This window comes from Nerophis lumbriciformis, linkage group LG34 (genome assembly GCF_033978685.3).
Source record: "Nerophis lumbriciformis linkage group LG34, RoL_Nlum_v2.1, whole genome shotgun sequence".
NCBI classification, from domain to species: Eukaryota; Metazoa; Chordata; class Actinopteri; order Syngnathiformes; family Syngnathidae; genus Nerophis; species Nerophis lumbriciformis.
The window spans coordinates 25938957-25954176 of NC_084581.2; the positions used below are offsets into that span (position 1 = coordinate 25938957).

The 15220-nt window shown below is 36.3% G+C and overlaps 1 protein-coding gene across 4 annotated transcripts in view; it reads right to left on the reverse strand.

Annotated features, from left to right (window-relative positions):
* The window catches only part of LOC133576600 (gamma-aminobutyric acid receptor subunit rho-2-like), a 67879-nt gene that overhangs the window by 5591 nt on the left and 47068 nt on the right, over window positions 1–15220 (reverse strand). For all 4 annotated transcript variants that reach the window (XM_072912242.1, XM_072912241.1, XM_061929952.2 and 1 more), the window contains 2 exons: window positions 3818–3958; window positions 1908–2060 (listed from right to left, as the gene is read on the reverse strand). In XM_072912242.1, coding sequence (XP_072768343.1) covers window positions 1908–2060; window positions 3818–3958 — 294 coding nt within the window. The remainder of the gene's footprint in view (window positions 1–1907; window positions 2061–3817; window positions 3959–15220) is intronic.

A 15220-nucleotide genomic window follows, 5' to 3' on the forward strand; every position in this document is an offset into this window, starting at 1 on the left:
ATATGTATGTATGTATATATAATGTGTGTGTATATATATATATATATACACACGTATATACTGTATTTATGTATATATACGTGTATATGTGTATATATATATATATATATGTGGAGTGTCGCCTAGAAACCCCCGATGAGGTGAGAGTTCCCACAGGGCCAGCAGCTACAGTGACAATCAGCATGATTTGTCAGCTCCTGCTCAGAGCACATCCAAATGTTTGCTACTTAAGCTCAGAGCTCTGCCTCACTGTGTCGCTGGCTCTCCTCAGAGAAGGAACTCCTGCATTGGGCGGTAAGCTAAACTCTACTATGTTCTCCTCTGCCCAACATTTGCCATTATTTGACAATCTTACTAATAGTCGTCTCTCTGTCAGTGTCTCCTTTGTAGGCAAACTAGCCCTACATGTGAGTGCAGGAAGAGCACTCCCATGTGCTATTGGAAATCAGTTGGTAAAGTGAAACTACTGTGTGATTTAGTTTGAAAGCCCTGATTGGGAAGAAACTTTATTTTCCATTGAAAGGGAAAGCCCACTTGAATAAAAGGCGTTGAGTGCATTTTGTACCTGCAACCCCTGCTTCTGTGTGCTGGTTTGGGTTCAGACGTTACTATATATATATGTATATATATATATATATATAATCCATCTCACGTCAGATTAAATGAGTTCAGTCACACACATACAATATGTATATATAACACATATACATACAATTGAATAGACTGCAAAGACAAGATACTTAACGTCCGAATTGGAAAACTTTATTTTTTTGCAAATATTAGCTTTTTATGGTAGTCCACTGTTGACCTAAAATAGGCCACAAAGCTTGCATTAAATCAGAACAGAACTGCTCAAACTGGATAGACGACAGCGGCTCCAGTTGACACAGCCGATCAACAGTTGGATCAAAAGGGGGTGTCTGGAATCCGCATCCTGACGGGGCGCTACAACTAGCACTAGAACAGATCAAGTATCAAATATGCAGGTTTGTGTGTATGCAATGTTTTGCGGTGAATACAATTATTATGAGTTTTATAAATGAGGCCCCAGCTACTGAATGTTTTAAGGATCACATTGACATCAGATGGGGGAAAATCCAAAATTGGCAACAACTTCCAATTTTTAGTTAGAAACTTCAAAGTCTACATTTATTTTAAACAATTTGATAAAATGATTTCCAAAATTCATAACAAGATTTTATCTAACCAAATACTGTGCTTTAATCCTCATTTGTTGATCTTTGGCCAAAAAACAAAAACAAATGTACAATGTAAGCGTTATGTTATTCAATAAAAAAATGTAGCAAAAAAAAATATTTGACCCACAATAAAATTTAATCAAATACAGATCTATATTTTGATATCTATAGGTTCTAACAAATGAATATACAATTTATTCACAATTGAAGGAAGGTTTTGTAATGTTTTTTAGTGCGTATGTATTTTTCATGTCGAGAAAAAACAACGGATGGTTAAAAGAGCGTGTAGGAATGCACAAACTTTCCCGCATATAATTATTTTTATATAAATACCAACATTTGAGGTGAAAGTTGCGTTCACACATTTTGCTTGCTCACCACTTTTTGCAGCAACCTTAAATAAATGACGCCCCAGGTCTGCCAGAGAATAAGAAGAATAAGTTTAGCGACTTTGTTATTCAGAGACAGGCACTCACAGAAGCGACAGATGAAATGCCATTCCTATTTCCAAACATTTGTTTGATGTTTTTTCTCACTTTTCGTCCCTCCCACAGCATCCCTAAAAAATTCAATGAATACAAATTAAATGATGCAAAATTAACTCTAACCCCAAAAAATAGATTGCAGTCCTGCAAGTACCGGTAAGTGTTTTTTTTAATCCAGCAAATTCAACATTTGGCTCAAGTTGTGTAGTTTGCAGAGGTGTACCTAATGATACTCGAGCAGGGACGGCCCTGCGGTCAATCCAGAAGGACACCCAGGACAGCATGACCATGAGAGTGGCAGGAAAGTAGGTCTGCAGCAGGAAAAAGAAGATGTGACGCCGCAATGTAAAGTTGATGTAGAGGCGGTTGTACCAGCCTGGGGACAGAACGTTAGCATTTAGACTCCGTGCATTTACATGCCAATAATAATAATATCACCTTTTTAGAGACACTCAAAATCTATTACAAATATAATTATTGTTTTAAACATATTTTCATTTCAATATATATTTAAAAAATACATTTGTAAATTTTTTTTGTTGAAATTATCTTAGGGACACTCTGTTTTATAGAAAATCAAAATCTTATAAAAATATAATTATTGTTTTAAACATATTTCTTTTAATACATATAAAAAATATATTTGTAATTTTTTTTTGTTTAAATTATTCAAATAATTTAATTGTTTGCTTTACTTACTTTTGATCGTTAAAATAGGTGTTTTGATAGCATTCTTCGTGTTTAAAGATTTTAAACTGTAAAAAATGTAGTGCATGTTCTTTGGTTCAATTAAAACTACAGTTAAAATTGCTCTCTTTTTGTCAAGATTTAACATTTTATTTTAAAAGAAAATCCCTAGTTTAAGCGCTAGTTCTTACTTTACGTCAGGCCTGGGCAATTATTTTGACTCGGGGGGGGGGGGGGGGGGGGGGGTCAAATTTAGAGAAAAAAGTGTCTGGGGGCCGGTATATCTGATTTTAAGGAACACTAATACAGAACCTCACAATGTCTGATTGAATGCTAAAAACGTTATGACAGACCACCTTAAAAAACGGAATGGAATTTAATTTTTTTTTACTGAATGAGACCCAGAATGTTCATGAAAATAAAGAATGTGGGTTTAACAATTGTAACTATGAACGATAAAACACTGAATATTGACAACATATGAACGTCACACCCCCTCTCGATTGACATATTTTACAATGAAGCGAAAACGCAACAAACACAGCGAAATATAAACGCGAAGGGTAAAAAAACCCCCACTACAATCTGATGTATCTGATATAACACTAAGCTTTAGAACTTGGTTTTAAAAATCTCCCTCCGTGTCTGTCCCTGACACCTGTATTTCAGGCTGGCCGCTGTGGAAACACTCCCCACCCACACTGCTTGGTGCCTCGTCTGAGCTGTTGTGACTTAGATTACCGTAGTAACTAGTATATCATGCAAAAGCACAGATTTGAAAACATCACTGCACATCATAATGGCAGCTACAGTTTCCATCTTAAAGATCTAAAAAAAAATTGGGGGAATGTCCGGCGTGCCGGATTGAAAAGCTTAACGGCCTTAAATTGCCCAGGTCTGTTTTAGGTCATTCGCTTTACATACAAATCTTTATTTTAGTAATAAAAATGATATTTGGTCTATTCTAGTTTAAAAATGTTAAAATTGAGAAAATAAGCAGTCAAATCAAATATTTTGCTTTTCCCCACATAGAAAATATTGTTTAAAGATTCTGCAACATGCCGAGGATGCTTGATTGAATAATACTTGTTTTCAGAATAAAATACTTGTTTCTATGTTAAAAATACATGAACATTTTATTTAGGATGTCTAATCAAGTACAGTTATAGTTGCACGGACAGATAATTCAACTAGTTTTTAGCATTTTGTCATTTTATCTTATATTTTGTCAACTGTTTTGCAGTTGAGGCACAAATGGGTCTGGATTAATCCACACTGAATCATTATAACATTATTCTGGAAATAGTAGATGTAGAATCATCGTACAAGAAGATATATTACAGTTGCATATCTTAGTCATTTTCACCATCTTGCCATAAAGTTACTTATATTTCTCATTTCAATGTTGTTATTTTGCATTATTTGAAGCACTTTTTCTATATTTACCTGTGCTGCTGTAGAAAGCTAATCTGGAGGTTGTATGAAACTTCTGGATGAGGAATTGAGACAGAGAAATCCTGTCATCAGTACTTAGGGACTCATCACCGCTCTTCCAATACAGCATCAGGTCCTCGTCTGTGTAAGCATCTGAAAAATATTTTGGAGGGTATTTATTTCAATATGGATTATAAACACATCATGTAGAAAAATAAGTGCTGTACTCGCCCTTTAAACCTTTTGAAACATGGTCTCTGCAGTCCAATTTAAGACTTTTCACATACAATTCATTCTGGCCATCTGTCTTTGTACTTGACATCGAGGAAAATCAGATGGCCAGAATAAATTGTAAGTTAAAGTTAAAGTACCAACGATAGTCACACACACTGGGTGTGGTGAAATTATCCTCTGCATTTGACCCATCCCCATGTTCACCCTCTGGGAGGTGAGAGGAGCAGTGAGCAGCAGCGGGGGCCACGCTTGGGAATCATTTGGTAGTTTTTAACCCCCAATTCCAACCCTTGATGCTGAGTGCCAAGCAGGGAGGTAATGGGTCCTATTTTTATAATATTTGCTATGACTAGGGGTTTGAACTCACGACCTTCCAGTTTCAGGGCGGACACTTAACCACAAGGCTACTCTTTCACATTGGTAAACAAAATGGTTTAACTCAATACAGTAGAATACTCTCTATTGTAAATTAATTGAATGAATAGTTTAGTTTGACTTGGCATACGGACTATATGATACACACATTTGTCATAGAAGTGTTTTCTTGCAGTGTGCTTCATATCAAGTGTTTTCATGCAATGGTAGAGTAAAGTTTTGCAGTGTTTTTGTGGATGTCAGAATGTAGCAAACAGATCAAAAAAACATCTACTGTGTTTCTTCTGTATCTGCACAAAGTTGTAAAAAACAGAATGCAGAAAGAAATAAGGTGATTATGGCTTGCAAGCCTCAAACAGAATTTGGATGGGAATAATTTGCTCAGCTCATTTTGTATCTGAATACATTTTTACCTGTTTTTGTGACTTCAAAAAAAAAAACCTATTGCAAATAAACAATGACTAGTTTTTATTTAAACATTACAAGATGACATTCGCAAATCTTCCTTGCTTTCCTCACCCCACAATAAGATGAGGGATGCACACTGCTTTTCATTGTTCTGGCTGCCATCAGAGGGCCACTTGTAACAGGGAATAATGTATGAATTTGCCTCTGGATTTCATTATTAATTATATATATATATTAAAAAAATAAATAAATTATATAAAGTAGACTGTCGATTTTACAGTAAAAACTTTACATTTACAAAATTTTACAGTAAAATATAGTGGGGGGTTTTTTGCAACATTTTACAGTAAATGGAAAAACAGTAACACAGTTTTTTGGGGGGTTTACAGAAAAAGCTGGCAGCTTTGTTGCCAGAATTTTTGTGTTAAATTTACATTGGTTTTTACAACATTATATTCATCCATCCATCCATCTTCTTCCGCTTATCCGAGGTCGGGTCACAGGGGCAACAGTACAAGTTATTTTTTATTCTGGCAACTTAGCTGCCAGTTTTTCCACCGTACAAACAAATGTACCGTCTTTCCATTTACAGTAAATACACCGTTAAAAACAACAACCGTAGATTTTACAGTCAAAAACTGGCAGCTCAGTCAACAGAATTTTAACACAAAAAACAGTAGTAGTTTTTTTTTAATTTACAGTAACATGCTGTAAAGAACAACTTAACATTTATTGTCATTTTTATTCATTTGATGGGTAGTTTGCTGTAAAGTTTAGTATTTTCATTTAGACAATTTAAAAAAAAAAAGTGTGATAATATACTGTAATATTTGTTGCAAATAATGGATACTATTAAAGTTTAAAATGTATGCAATTTTAAGCAGTACGTATATATTTTTTTGTCAAAATAAAAAAAAATTACATTTAGTGAGAAAATATGAAGTACTTTATTGACACATATCATTTCCAGATGTTTGTGGGCCAGATAAAATGATGTCACGGGCCAGATCTGGCCCCTGGGCCTTGAGTTTTACACCTGCGCACTAAACAGACAACCTTTATAGCTATTAATGTCAGTTGCTGCATAAACTTGAAGGAAAAATTAGGCATAATAAACTAACCTGAAATTTTTGGAATAAATAGTATAAATAATATAAAATAATGTTTTTAATATAGTTTTACTGCTGTGAGTACAATACTACTAGCACAGAGAATTAACTGTATGATTTCACTAGTAAACATCTCATATTTATCTTACATAACACTCCTTTTGTGACCCTTTGTGACAAGTGTCACAAAGGGTGTAGTGTTTCAGCATCTTTTGACAAAGACTTATTCCGGATTTTTGACTTTTACATTATTATTCCATTCCCTTTTACCGCCAAAGTTGCTTCTCCTCGATGGCTCCACATCCGGGTCCTAAACACTCAAACTCCTTTTCATTGAGGGCCACTTCAGTTATGGCTGCCTTCAGAGGGCTGCATGTAACAGTAAATATACTGTATGATCGCCTCTTAATATGATTTTTTTTTAAAATCAAAAATAATGATTAATCATAACAATGTGAATAATCACACAACAATTTATCGCATAAATCATGTATGTACGCAGATTAATCACGCAATTTTACATGCTTCTTTACCTCAAGTGCAGATGGTAACCTGAAAGGCGGCGCAGGTTTTACGGTGAGTGATCAGATCAATAAATGAGTGAGGACATTGCACTTCAAAATACATTCACATGGAACTTTAGATAAAACTCAGCAAATAAATGACGTGCATTTAAGTAAAACATTTAAAAATATTCTGACAAGAAAATTGCTTCTGTGTCTGAATATTTGTTTGATTATTTTAGCTTGTATAAAATAGTAACAACCAATCATGATGTATCCAAATTCAAAATTGTGATTAACCATACATAATCTAAATTAAAAACAGTGTTTAATCATAATTCATCCAAATTAAAAAATTATGATTAATCACGATTAATCAAATTTTAAAATGGTGATTAATCCAAATTTAAAATTGTGATTATTCTTGAATAATCCAAATTCAAAATTACGATTAATCAGATTTTTTTTTTAAGAATCATTTGACAGCGCTAATAATTACATAATTGCCTTTGCAATTATTACATTTCTTTTATACAAATTGATGAATAGCTAGCTTTGAAATCATTAACCATGGTGACAAGCAATTACAGTATTTATTTGATTATTTTTGTTTTTAATACATGTTTATTGCATGATCAGATACTAGTAATGTCAAAATACATGCAATTGCACACAGTAGGCCTACATGCAATGTTTATGTCAAAATAGAAATGCATTTAGTGTAAAAAAAAATGAGGTGCTTTCCTGACTCACATTATTTCTAGGGTTTCACAGGCCACATAAAACGATGTGGCGGGCCAAATCTGGCCCCCAGGCTTTGAGTTTAACACCAATGCTTTATACGTTTCCATCCACCGGCTTAGCTGTGGGCTTTCGTTAAGTTTTCTCCGCTGCTATGCTAAGCTGTGACAGGTGGTGGGGGATCAATTCTGATGGGGTAACATACTATATACTTTATAGCCTTCTCAAAAATCTAAACATTTAAAAGCAAAACTGAAGTTTATGCATGTTTTAAATAAAAGTAACGTAAATAGATTTTTAAGACCTTTACAATAGTATATAAGACCTTTTATGGTATTTTAGGACATTTTTGGGCATTTTAAGGTCTTAAATTTCAATTGTTGGATTTAGATTTTGTCTTGATGCCCTGTAAAGCTTCATTTGTCCGAAACAATTCAAACCAAAATCACAATTCAAAAACAAGCAAACAAATTTACGACCAGAGACGTAAGTAGAGTGGGCAATAATAACGAATGTTTGAACCTATGGCAGTTTATTGGCAAGGTCCATTTGTGCATATATTATACTTACATTGTTCTTCTGTTTTCTTTTGTGTAAATTTTATTTACATTTGTAGATATAGTTTATATATAAACATATATATGTATGTATATATGTACATATACATAAACACGCACACATATATATATATATATATATATATATATATATATATACTGTATATATATATATACATATATATATATATATATATATATATATATATATACTGTGTATATATATATATATATATATATATATATATATATATACTGTGTATATAAATATATATATATATATATATACTGTGTGTATATATATATATATACATATATACACGCACATATATATATATATATACATATACACGCACATATATATATATATATACTGTATATATATATATATATATATATATATATACATATACACGCACATATATATTTATATACATATATATATATATATATATATATTCAAATCGCCATTCTCACGTTGTACAATTCAGTATCGATTCTAATTTTTCAAAAATCAATTTTTATTTAAATTTTATTTAATTGTATTTTATTTTATTTTATTTTCTATTTTTATTAATCAATCCAACATAACAATGCAATCCAATTCCAAAACCAAACCCGACCCAGCAACACTCAGAACAGCAATAAATTGAGAGGAGACATAAACACGACACAGAACAATCCAAAAGTAGTGAAACAAAAATGAATATTATCAACAACAGTATCAATATTAGTAATAATTTCAACATAGCAGTGATTAAAAATCCCTCATTGACATTATCATTAGACATTTATAAAAAAATAAAAATGAACAATAGTGTCACAGTGGCTTACACTTGCATCGCATCTCAATAACTTGACAACACACTGTGTCCAATATTTTCACAAAGAATAAAATAAGTGATATTTTTGCTTCATTTAATAGTTAAAACAAATTTACATTATTGCAATCAGTTGATAAAACATCGTCCTTTACAATTATAAAAGCTTTTTACAAAAATCTACTACTCTGCTTGCATGTCAGCAGACTGGGGTAGATCCTGCTGAAATCCTATGTATTGAATGAATAGACAATCCTTTTGAATCGGAAAAATATTGTTTTTGAATCGAGAATCGTGTTGAATCAAAAAAATTGATTTATAATCAAATCGTGACCCGAAGAATCGATATTGAATCGAATCGTGGGACACCCAAAGATTCGTAGCCCTAATATATATATATATATATATATATATATATATATATATATATATATATATATATATGTATATATATATATATATATATATGTATACACACATAAAAACAGATATTAGTGTTATACATATACGTATTAGCGTATATGTATATACACACGCATATATACACACACACACGTCACATCCGAAAAACTCTGCTGATGCTCGCTACTGCCGCGAAAAAGGTAAGTACTATCTTTCTATCTGTGTGCTTGTAATTGTTTTACAGCTTTTTGTATTCCTTCTCAAACATATTAGTAGTCTTATCAAACTTGCCAAGCACCCCTCTCATCGTCCCACTGCTAAGCTAACGAAGCTAAGCTAGCCGCGGCTCAAAGCAACTACGCTCCAAAGTCGTCTGCTCCCTCACGCTGCTGCTACCTCTGACTATTGCTCCGAAGACAGTAAGAACGAGTTCTTGTTACAACCTAGCTAGCTGCTAAGCTAACGAAGCTAAGCTCGTCACGGTCAAAAGCAACTACGCTCCGAAGGCGTCTGCTCCCTCACGCTGCTGCACTGCCCTGAAGACAGCAAGAACTCGACTCGGAGAAAGAAACAACCTGAGTATGGCTCCCATACCCTACTAAAGGATTAGTAATTTCGTAACTATAGACGCCACGGACACATTTACTAGCGTTAGCTGTAGCGAGTTGACACGCAAAATGACGCAATACGATTTAGCCCTTTAGCTAGTCAGTCTACCGGGCACCACACCTTAGTCATAGGGGACTCCATTACCCGGAACATACAGCTTCGTAAACCAGACATAATTAAGTGTATTCCCAGGGCCGGAGCACCTGACATTGAAGCTAGTCTTCGGTAGCTGACTCACAACAAGTCGAGTAAACACGTGTGACAGGCTAATCAGACCTGGGCATTGTATGGTCCCCGGTCCATACAATGGTTGACTCTACTTTGGTTGACTCTGACTGACCCGTTTAAGATAATTTGGAATTACAAAATTAACATTTCATAATTTTACCTCATCCATGGATTAAAGCTGCATTGCTTATATTTGGAAAATGTTTTTTTATTCACGTACAAAATGACGCAATACTTAAATTAGTGTGTGTGATTGATTCGTTGTCACAAGCTCATGCTTGTTTTCAACAAAAAATGGACTGCTTCGTATTTATTTACTGAAGTCGGAGGTAAGCCGTGTGTTTAGTTTGTTTGAGTCGGCAGTACGGGACGGAACACGCGGAGAAAAACAAAAAATTATGAAGTAGTTTAAAGGGCGCAGACATTGGAAGCTTTGCTAGCTAAGCTAAAAAAGCAGCAAGGCTTTTTTTTTTACCAAGCTTCACACCTCCAGGGATGCAGCAACCAGGAAAATCGCTAAGAAAAGTAAGCCATTCTCAGAGGGGGAGTTTGTCAAAGAGTGCTTGGTGGACTCTGCAGAACTAATATGCCCTGAAAGAAAAGTCCAGGCAAACCGTGACGAGAAGAATCAAGGACATAGCTGGGAGTCTGGAGCTTCAGCTGCAACGTGAAGTGGCAAGTTTTGACTTTTGGCTTTGGAGCTGGACACCAGTTACTCGTATTTGTCCATAAGATTACAGAGGAGCTGGCTGCACTGCGGTCAATGAAAGAGACAACAACATGAACAAGAAAATTCTTGCACTGGCACTGGCTTCCTGTGCACTTAAGATGCGACTTTAAGGTTTTTCTACTTGCGTATAGAATACTAAACGGTCTAGCTCCATCCTATCTTGCTGATTGTATTGTACCATATGTCCAGGCCAGAAATCTGCGTTCTAAGAATTCCGGTGAATCCCAGAGCCCAAACAAAGCCTGCGTTTTCTATTCGGGCTCCATTACTCTGGAATGCCCTAACGGTAACAGTTAGAGATACTACTTCAGTAGAAACATTTAAGTCCTATCTTAAAACTCATTTGTATACTCTAGTCTTTGAATATACCCCCCTTTTAGACCAGTTGATCTGCCAACTCTTTTTTGCTCTGTCCCCCTCTCCTGCGTGACCACAGACCACAAAGTCGGAACCCAGGGTGGACCACTCCTCTGCGCTGCTGACTTGTCTCCACTATAGACTAGATTACTATTAACTAGATCCACTCGACATACATTGCACCGGTCGCCCATTGGGGGGTTCCCACATCTGCGGTCCCTTCCGAGGTTTCTCATTGTGCCCATTGGTTTGAGTTTTTTTCTTGCCCTGATGTGGGATCTGAGCCGTGGATGTCGTTGTGGCTTGTGCAGCCCTTTGAGACACTTGTGATTAAGGCCTATATAAATATACTTTGATTAATTGATTGACAACGACAGGCAATGATCTGCTCACAGACACACTGGGACCGAAATGGGACAGACTGGCAGGTGTGACAACGGACGGTTGTCCAAATCTTACGGGGAAAAATGTCCGATTTTTGAAACGTATGCAAGATAAAGTGATAAATTGACGCAGATCAGAAAATTTTATTTTGCAAGTCTGTGCAAAAAATTAACCATGTTATTGATGTTGTAACTAAATGAGTGAACTTCATCAGGGCATGAGCATTGAATCACAGGCAATTTGTTATACTTTTGGAGGAGCATGAGAGCAACAAACATTCTCAGTGATAAGGTTTACCAAATCCAGGTATAGATCCTCTCTCACTGCTTGCTTCGTATCTCCACCTCAGACATTCAACCTGACTTTGATGCACTTGTTAAAGCCCAACAGAGACTAGATTTCTCTCACTGAACAAGAAAACCCTCCCGAAAAACCCCAAATGACGTGGTTATGCAACAAATGTAGGAATGTAAAGACACCAACTAACAGTGACCTGGAACACTTTCTTTGGAGGCCTTTTTCTCAAAATCACAGTTCAGGGATTAGTTAATTATTACAATATGTTGTATCTTGCTGAATATTTGGAGTACAAAGACAATGTGTTGATGTTTTTAGAAAGCTGATAACCTATTTTCAATAGTATATGAAACTCAAAATGTGACTGAATATGATCACTAATGTAATGAGTCACAAATTTCAAAAAACATTCACATTTTGGTTTACCATTGTTTTGGGAAATTTGATTGAATAAATAACATTCTTGTAAGGCAACCTCACTTTTCCAGCTTGTCTAAACAATGCAATTTACCGCTTTTTATAGAGAAATACAATTAATATTATGCAGAATTGAGTGAAGCCTTTTGACCTGGCCCTCCACAATATTTTCTGTTTCTCATGTGGCCCCATTGAAAAATTAATTGCCCTCCCCTTCGCTACGCGAACATAGTTGTACACGTCGGCTCCACATCGTAATGAGACAGTCAGACATTACAAAGAGGAACATAGCTTGGACTTGTAATCTCACGAGAAAGATGTCTCGGCATCGAGTACTTGTCTCTGACTCCCTGCCTGCGAGAGTATAGCAGATTAGTCTCGCTTAACAAGTGGCTGGCTAGTTTTTGTAGAGAACCCTCCCGAATTTTCCGGGACACTCCCGAATTTCAGTGCCTCTCCTGAAAATCTCCCGGGACAAACATTGTCCCAAATTTCTACCAATTTCCAGCCGGACTTAAGGCACGCCCCCTCCAGGTCCGTGCGGACCTGAGTGAGGACAGCCTGTCGTCACGTCCGCTTGGCCAACCAAAAAGTAACCACAGAACACTATAACATATAAGTGTTCTGTGGTTACTTTTTGGTTGGCCAACGGTTTACGTTGTAGTGCGCACCCTGACGGCAAGTGTGGGAGTCGGTTCTGAAGTATGAAGTAAAGAGACGTAACTTCGTCACCTCTCCTGGTTATTGACTCCAACCCAGAATATTACACTGCCCATACCTACGCTCCTTCAAAGGCTGTGCTACTGGCTGCAAAGCATTGCACTTTCAAATACAACAATGAGTAGAGAGGAGTGTTATGTGTGTATATGTGTAAATAAATGAACATTGGAATTCAAGTATTTATTTTATTTATATGTATATATATATATATATATATATATATATATATAGACGGCTGCGTTGACCCTGGATCTCAGGAAACAGAGTGGACCGACACCAGCAGATGACATGTCACCCCAAACCATCACCCAACCATGCAAATTTTGCATTTCCTTTGGAAATCGAGGTCCCAGAGTCTGGAGGAAGACAGGAGAGGCACAGGATCCACGTTGCCTGAAGTCTAGTGTAAAGTTTCCACCATCAGTGATGGTTTGGGGTGCCATGTCATCTGCTGGTGTCGGTCCACTCTGTTTCCTGAGATCCAGGGTCAACGCAGCCGTCTACCAGCAAGTTTTAGAGCACTTCATGCTTCCTGCTGCTGACCTGCTCTATGGAGATGGAGATTTCAAGTTCCAACAGGACTTGGCGCCTGCACACAGCGCAAAATCTACCCGTGCCTGGTTTACGGACCATGGTATTTCTGTTCTAAATTGGCCCGCCAACTCCCCTGACCTTAGCCCCATAGAAAATCTGTGGGGTATTGTGAAAAGGAAGATGCAGAATGCCAGACCCAAAAACGCAGAAGAGTTGAAGGCCACTATCAGAGCAACCTGGGCTCTCATAACACCTGAGCAGTGCCAGAAACTCATCGACTCCATGCCACGCCGCATTAACGCAGTAATTGAGGCAAAAGGAGCTCCAACCAAGTATTGAGTATTGTACATGCTCATATTTTTCATTTTCATACTTTTCAGTTGGCCAACATTTCTAAAAATCCCTTTTTTGTATTAGCCTTAAGTAATATTCTAATTTTGTGACACACGGAATTTTGGATTTTCATTTGTTGCCACTTCAAATCATCAAAATTAAATGAAATAAACATTTGAATGCATCAGTCTGTGTGCAATGAATAAATATAATGTACAAGTTACACCTTTTGAATGCAATTACTGAAATAAATCAAGTTTTTCAAAATATTCTAATTTACTGGCTTTTACCTGTATATATATAGCTAGAATTCACTGAAAGTCAAGTATATATATATATATATAAGAAATACTTGAATTTCAGTGAATTCTAGCTATAAATATACTCCTGCCCCCTTAACCCCGCCCCCGGCCCTGCCCCCCGACCCCGCCCACCTCAACAACCCACTCCCCCCAAATCTCCCGAATTTGGAGGTCTCAAGGTTGGCAAGTATGAGAGAACAGGGACTAACGTTTATTGATAATTGGCCTTCTGTCTGGGGCAAACCGGGTGTGCTGAGGAGGGACGGCCTTCACACTAACCGGGAAGGCGTCATCACTCTTTCTAGAATTATAGACCACTATTTGAGTCAAGCTTGACTAACTACACTAGAGCAAGCGTGGACACAGGCAATTACAGTGTCTGTTAGTCCGCGTGAGGAGTCAATTAAACTAAAACTAGCCTGCGCCAGGCTGGAAAATTCCGGCACACGCATTTCTCGTAGAATAATACACAACTCACATAATGTTTTTCTGTAGTGACTGTGCCAGAGGTGAACATGCATTCCTGAGGTAGCAAATGATGACGTGTTAAATCTATCACAGCACCAAGAAAATAATCTCAAGATTCCCATCATATCAATTCCTAGATGTGGTCAAAATTATTTAAGGCACACTACACAATACACGTTATTAATATCAGTACTATGGATATCCTAAAGAAAAATTCCTCAAAACCTATAATATCGGCTTTTTAAGCCTGAGATCATTGTCTCCCAAAACGTTATTAGTTAATGATGTCATTAACAATCTTTACATTGCTAGCGTTAGCTGTAGCGAGCTGACTAGCCCAGCTTGTAGCATCCCTAAGCGTACTACAAGCTGCGGTGAACCATTAGTATAAGCGAAACCTGGCTAGAACCAAAATAATTGTTCTTGCTTAACGATTCATCTCCTCCTAACTTTACGAGTGCACATATTACACGTCCCCTGAAAAGGGGTGGAGGGGTCGCACTAACATCCAATGAAAATTTGAAAGGAGCCATATGTAATAATTTAATGTCAAGTCATCATTAAATGGCCCTAATATGTCAAAAGGCATTAATAAATCATGTTTTTTTTTTTATAACTCTACAACTGATAACAGTAGTTTCAAAATTAGATTTACAGCCCCGAAATCTTGTTATTGTTTTCATTTTGATGTCCCGCCTTCCACCGTTTTAACCAATTAGAAAGTCCGGGAGTGTGTTACAACCAGGTTCCCAGTTTCGCACCACCATCTTCGTCTAGCTACTGCCACTGGTAAAGTTACTAAACACGTCAGAACTTAGTAAATCTAAAAGGCGTTGTTACAATTTCCAACTTATTTATGACAAAGCCAGGAACAAAATGAGGATTT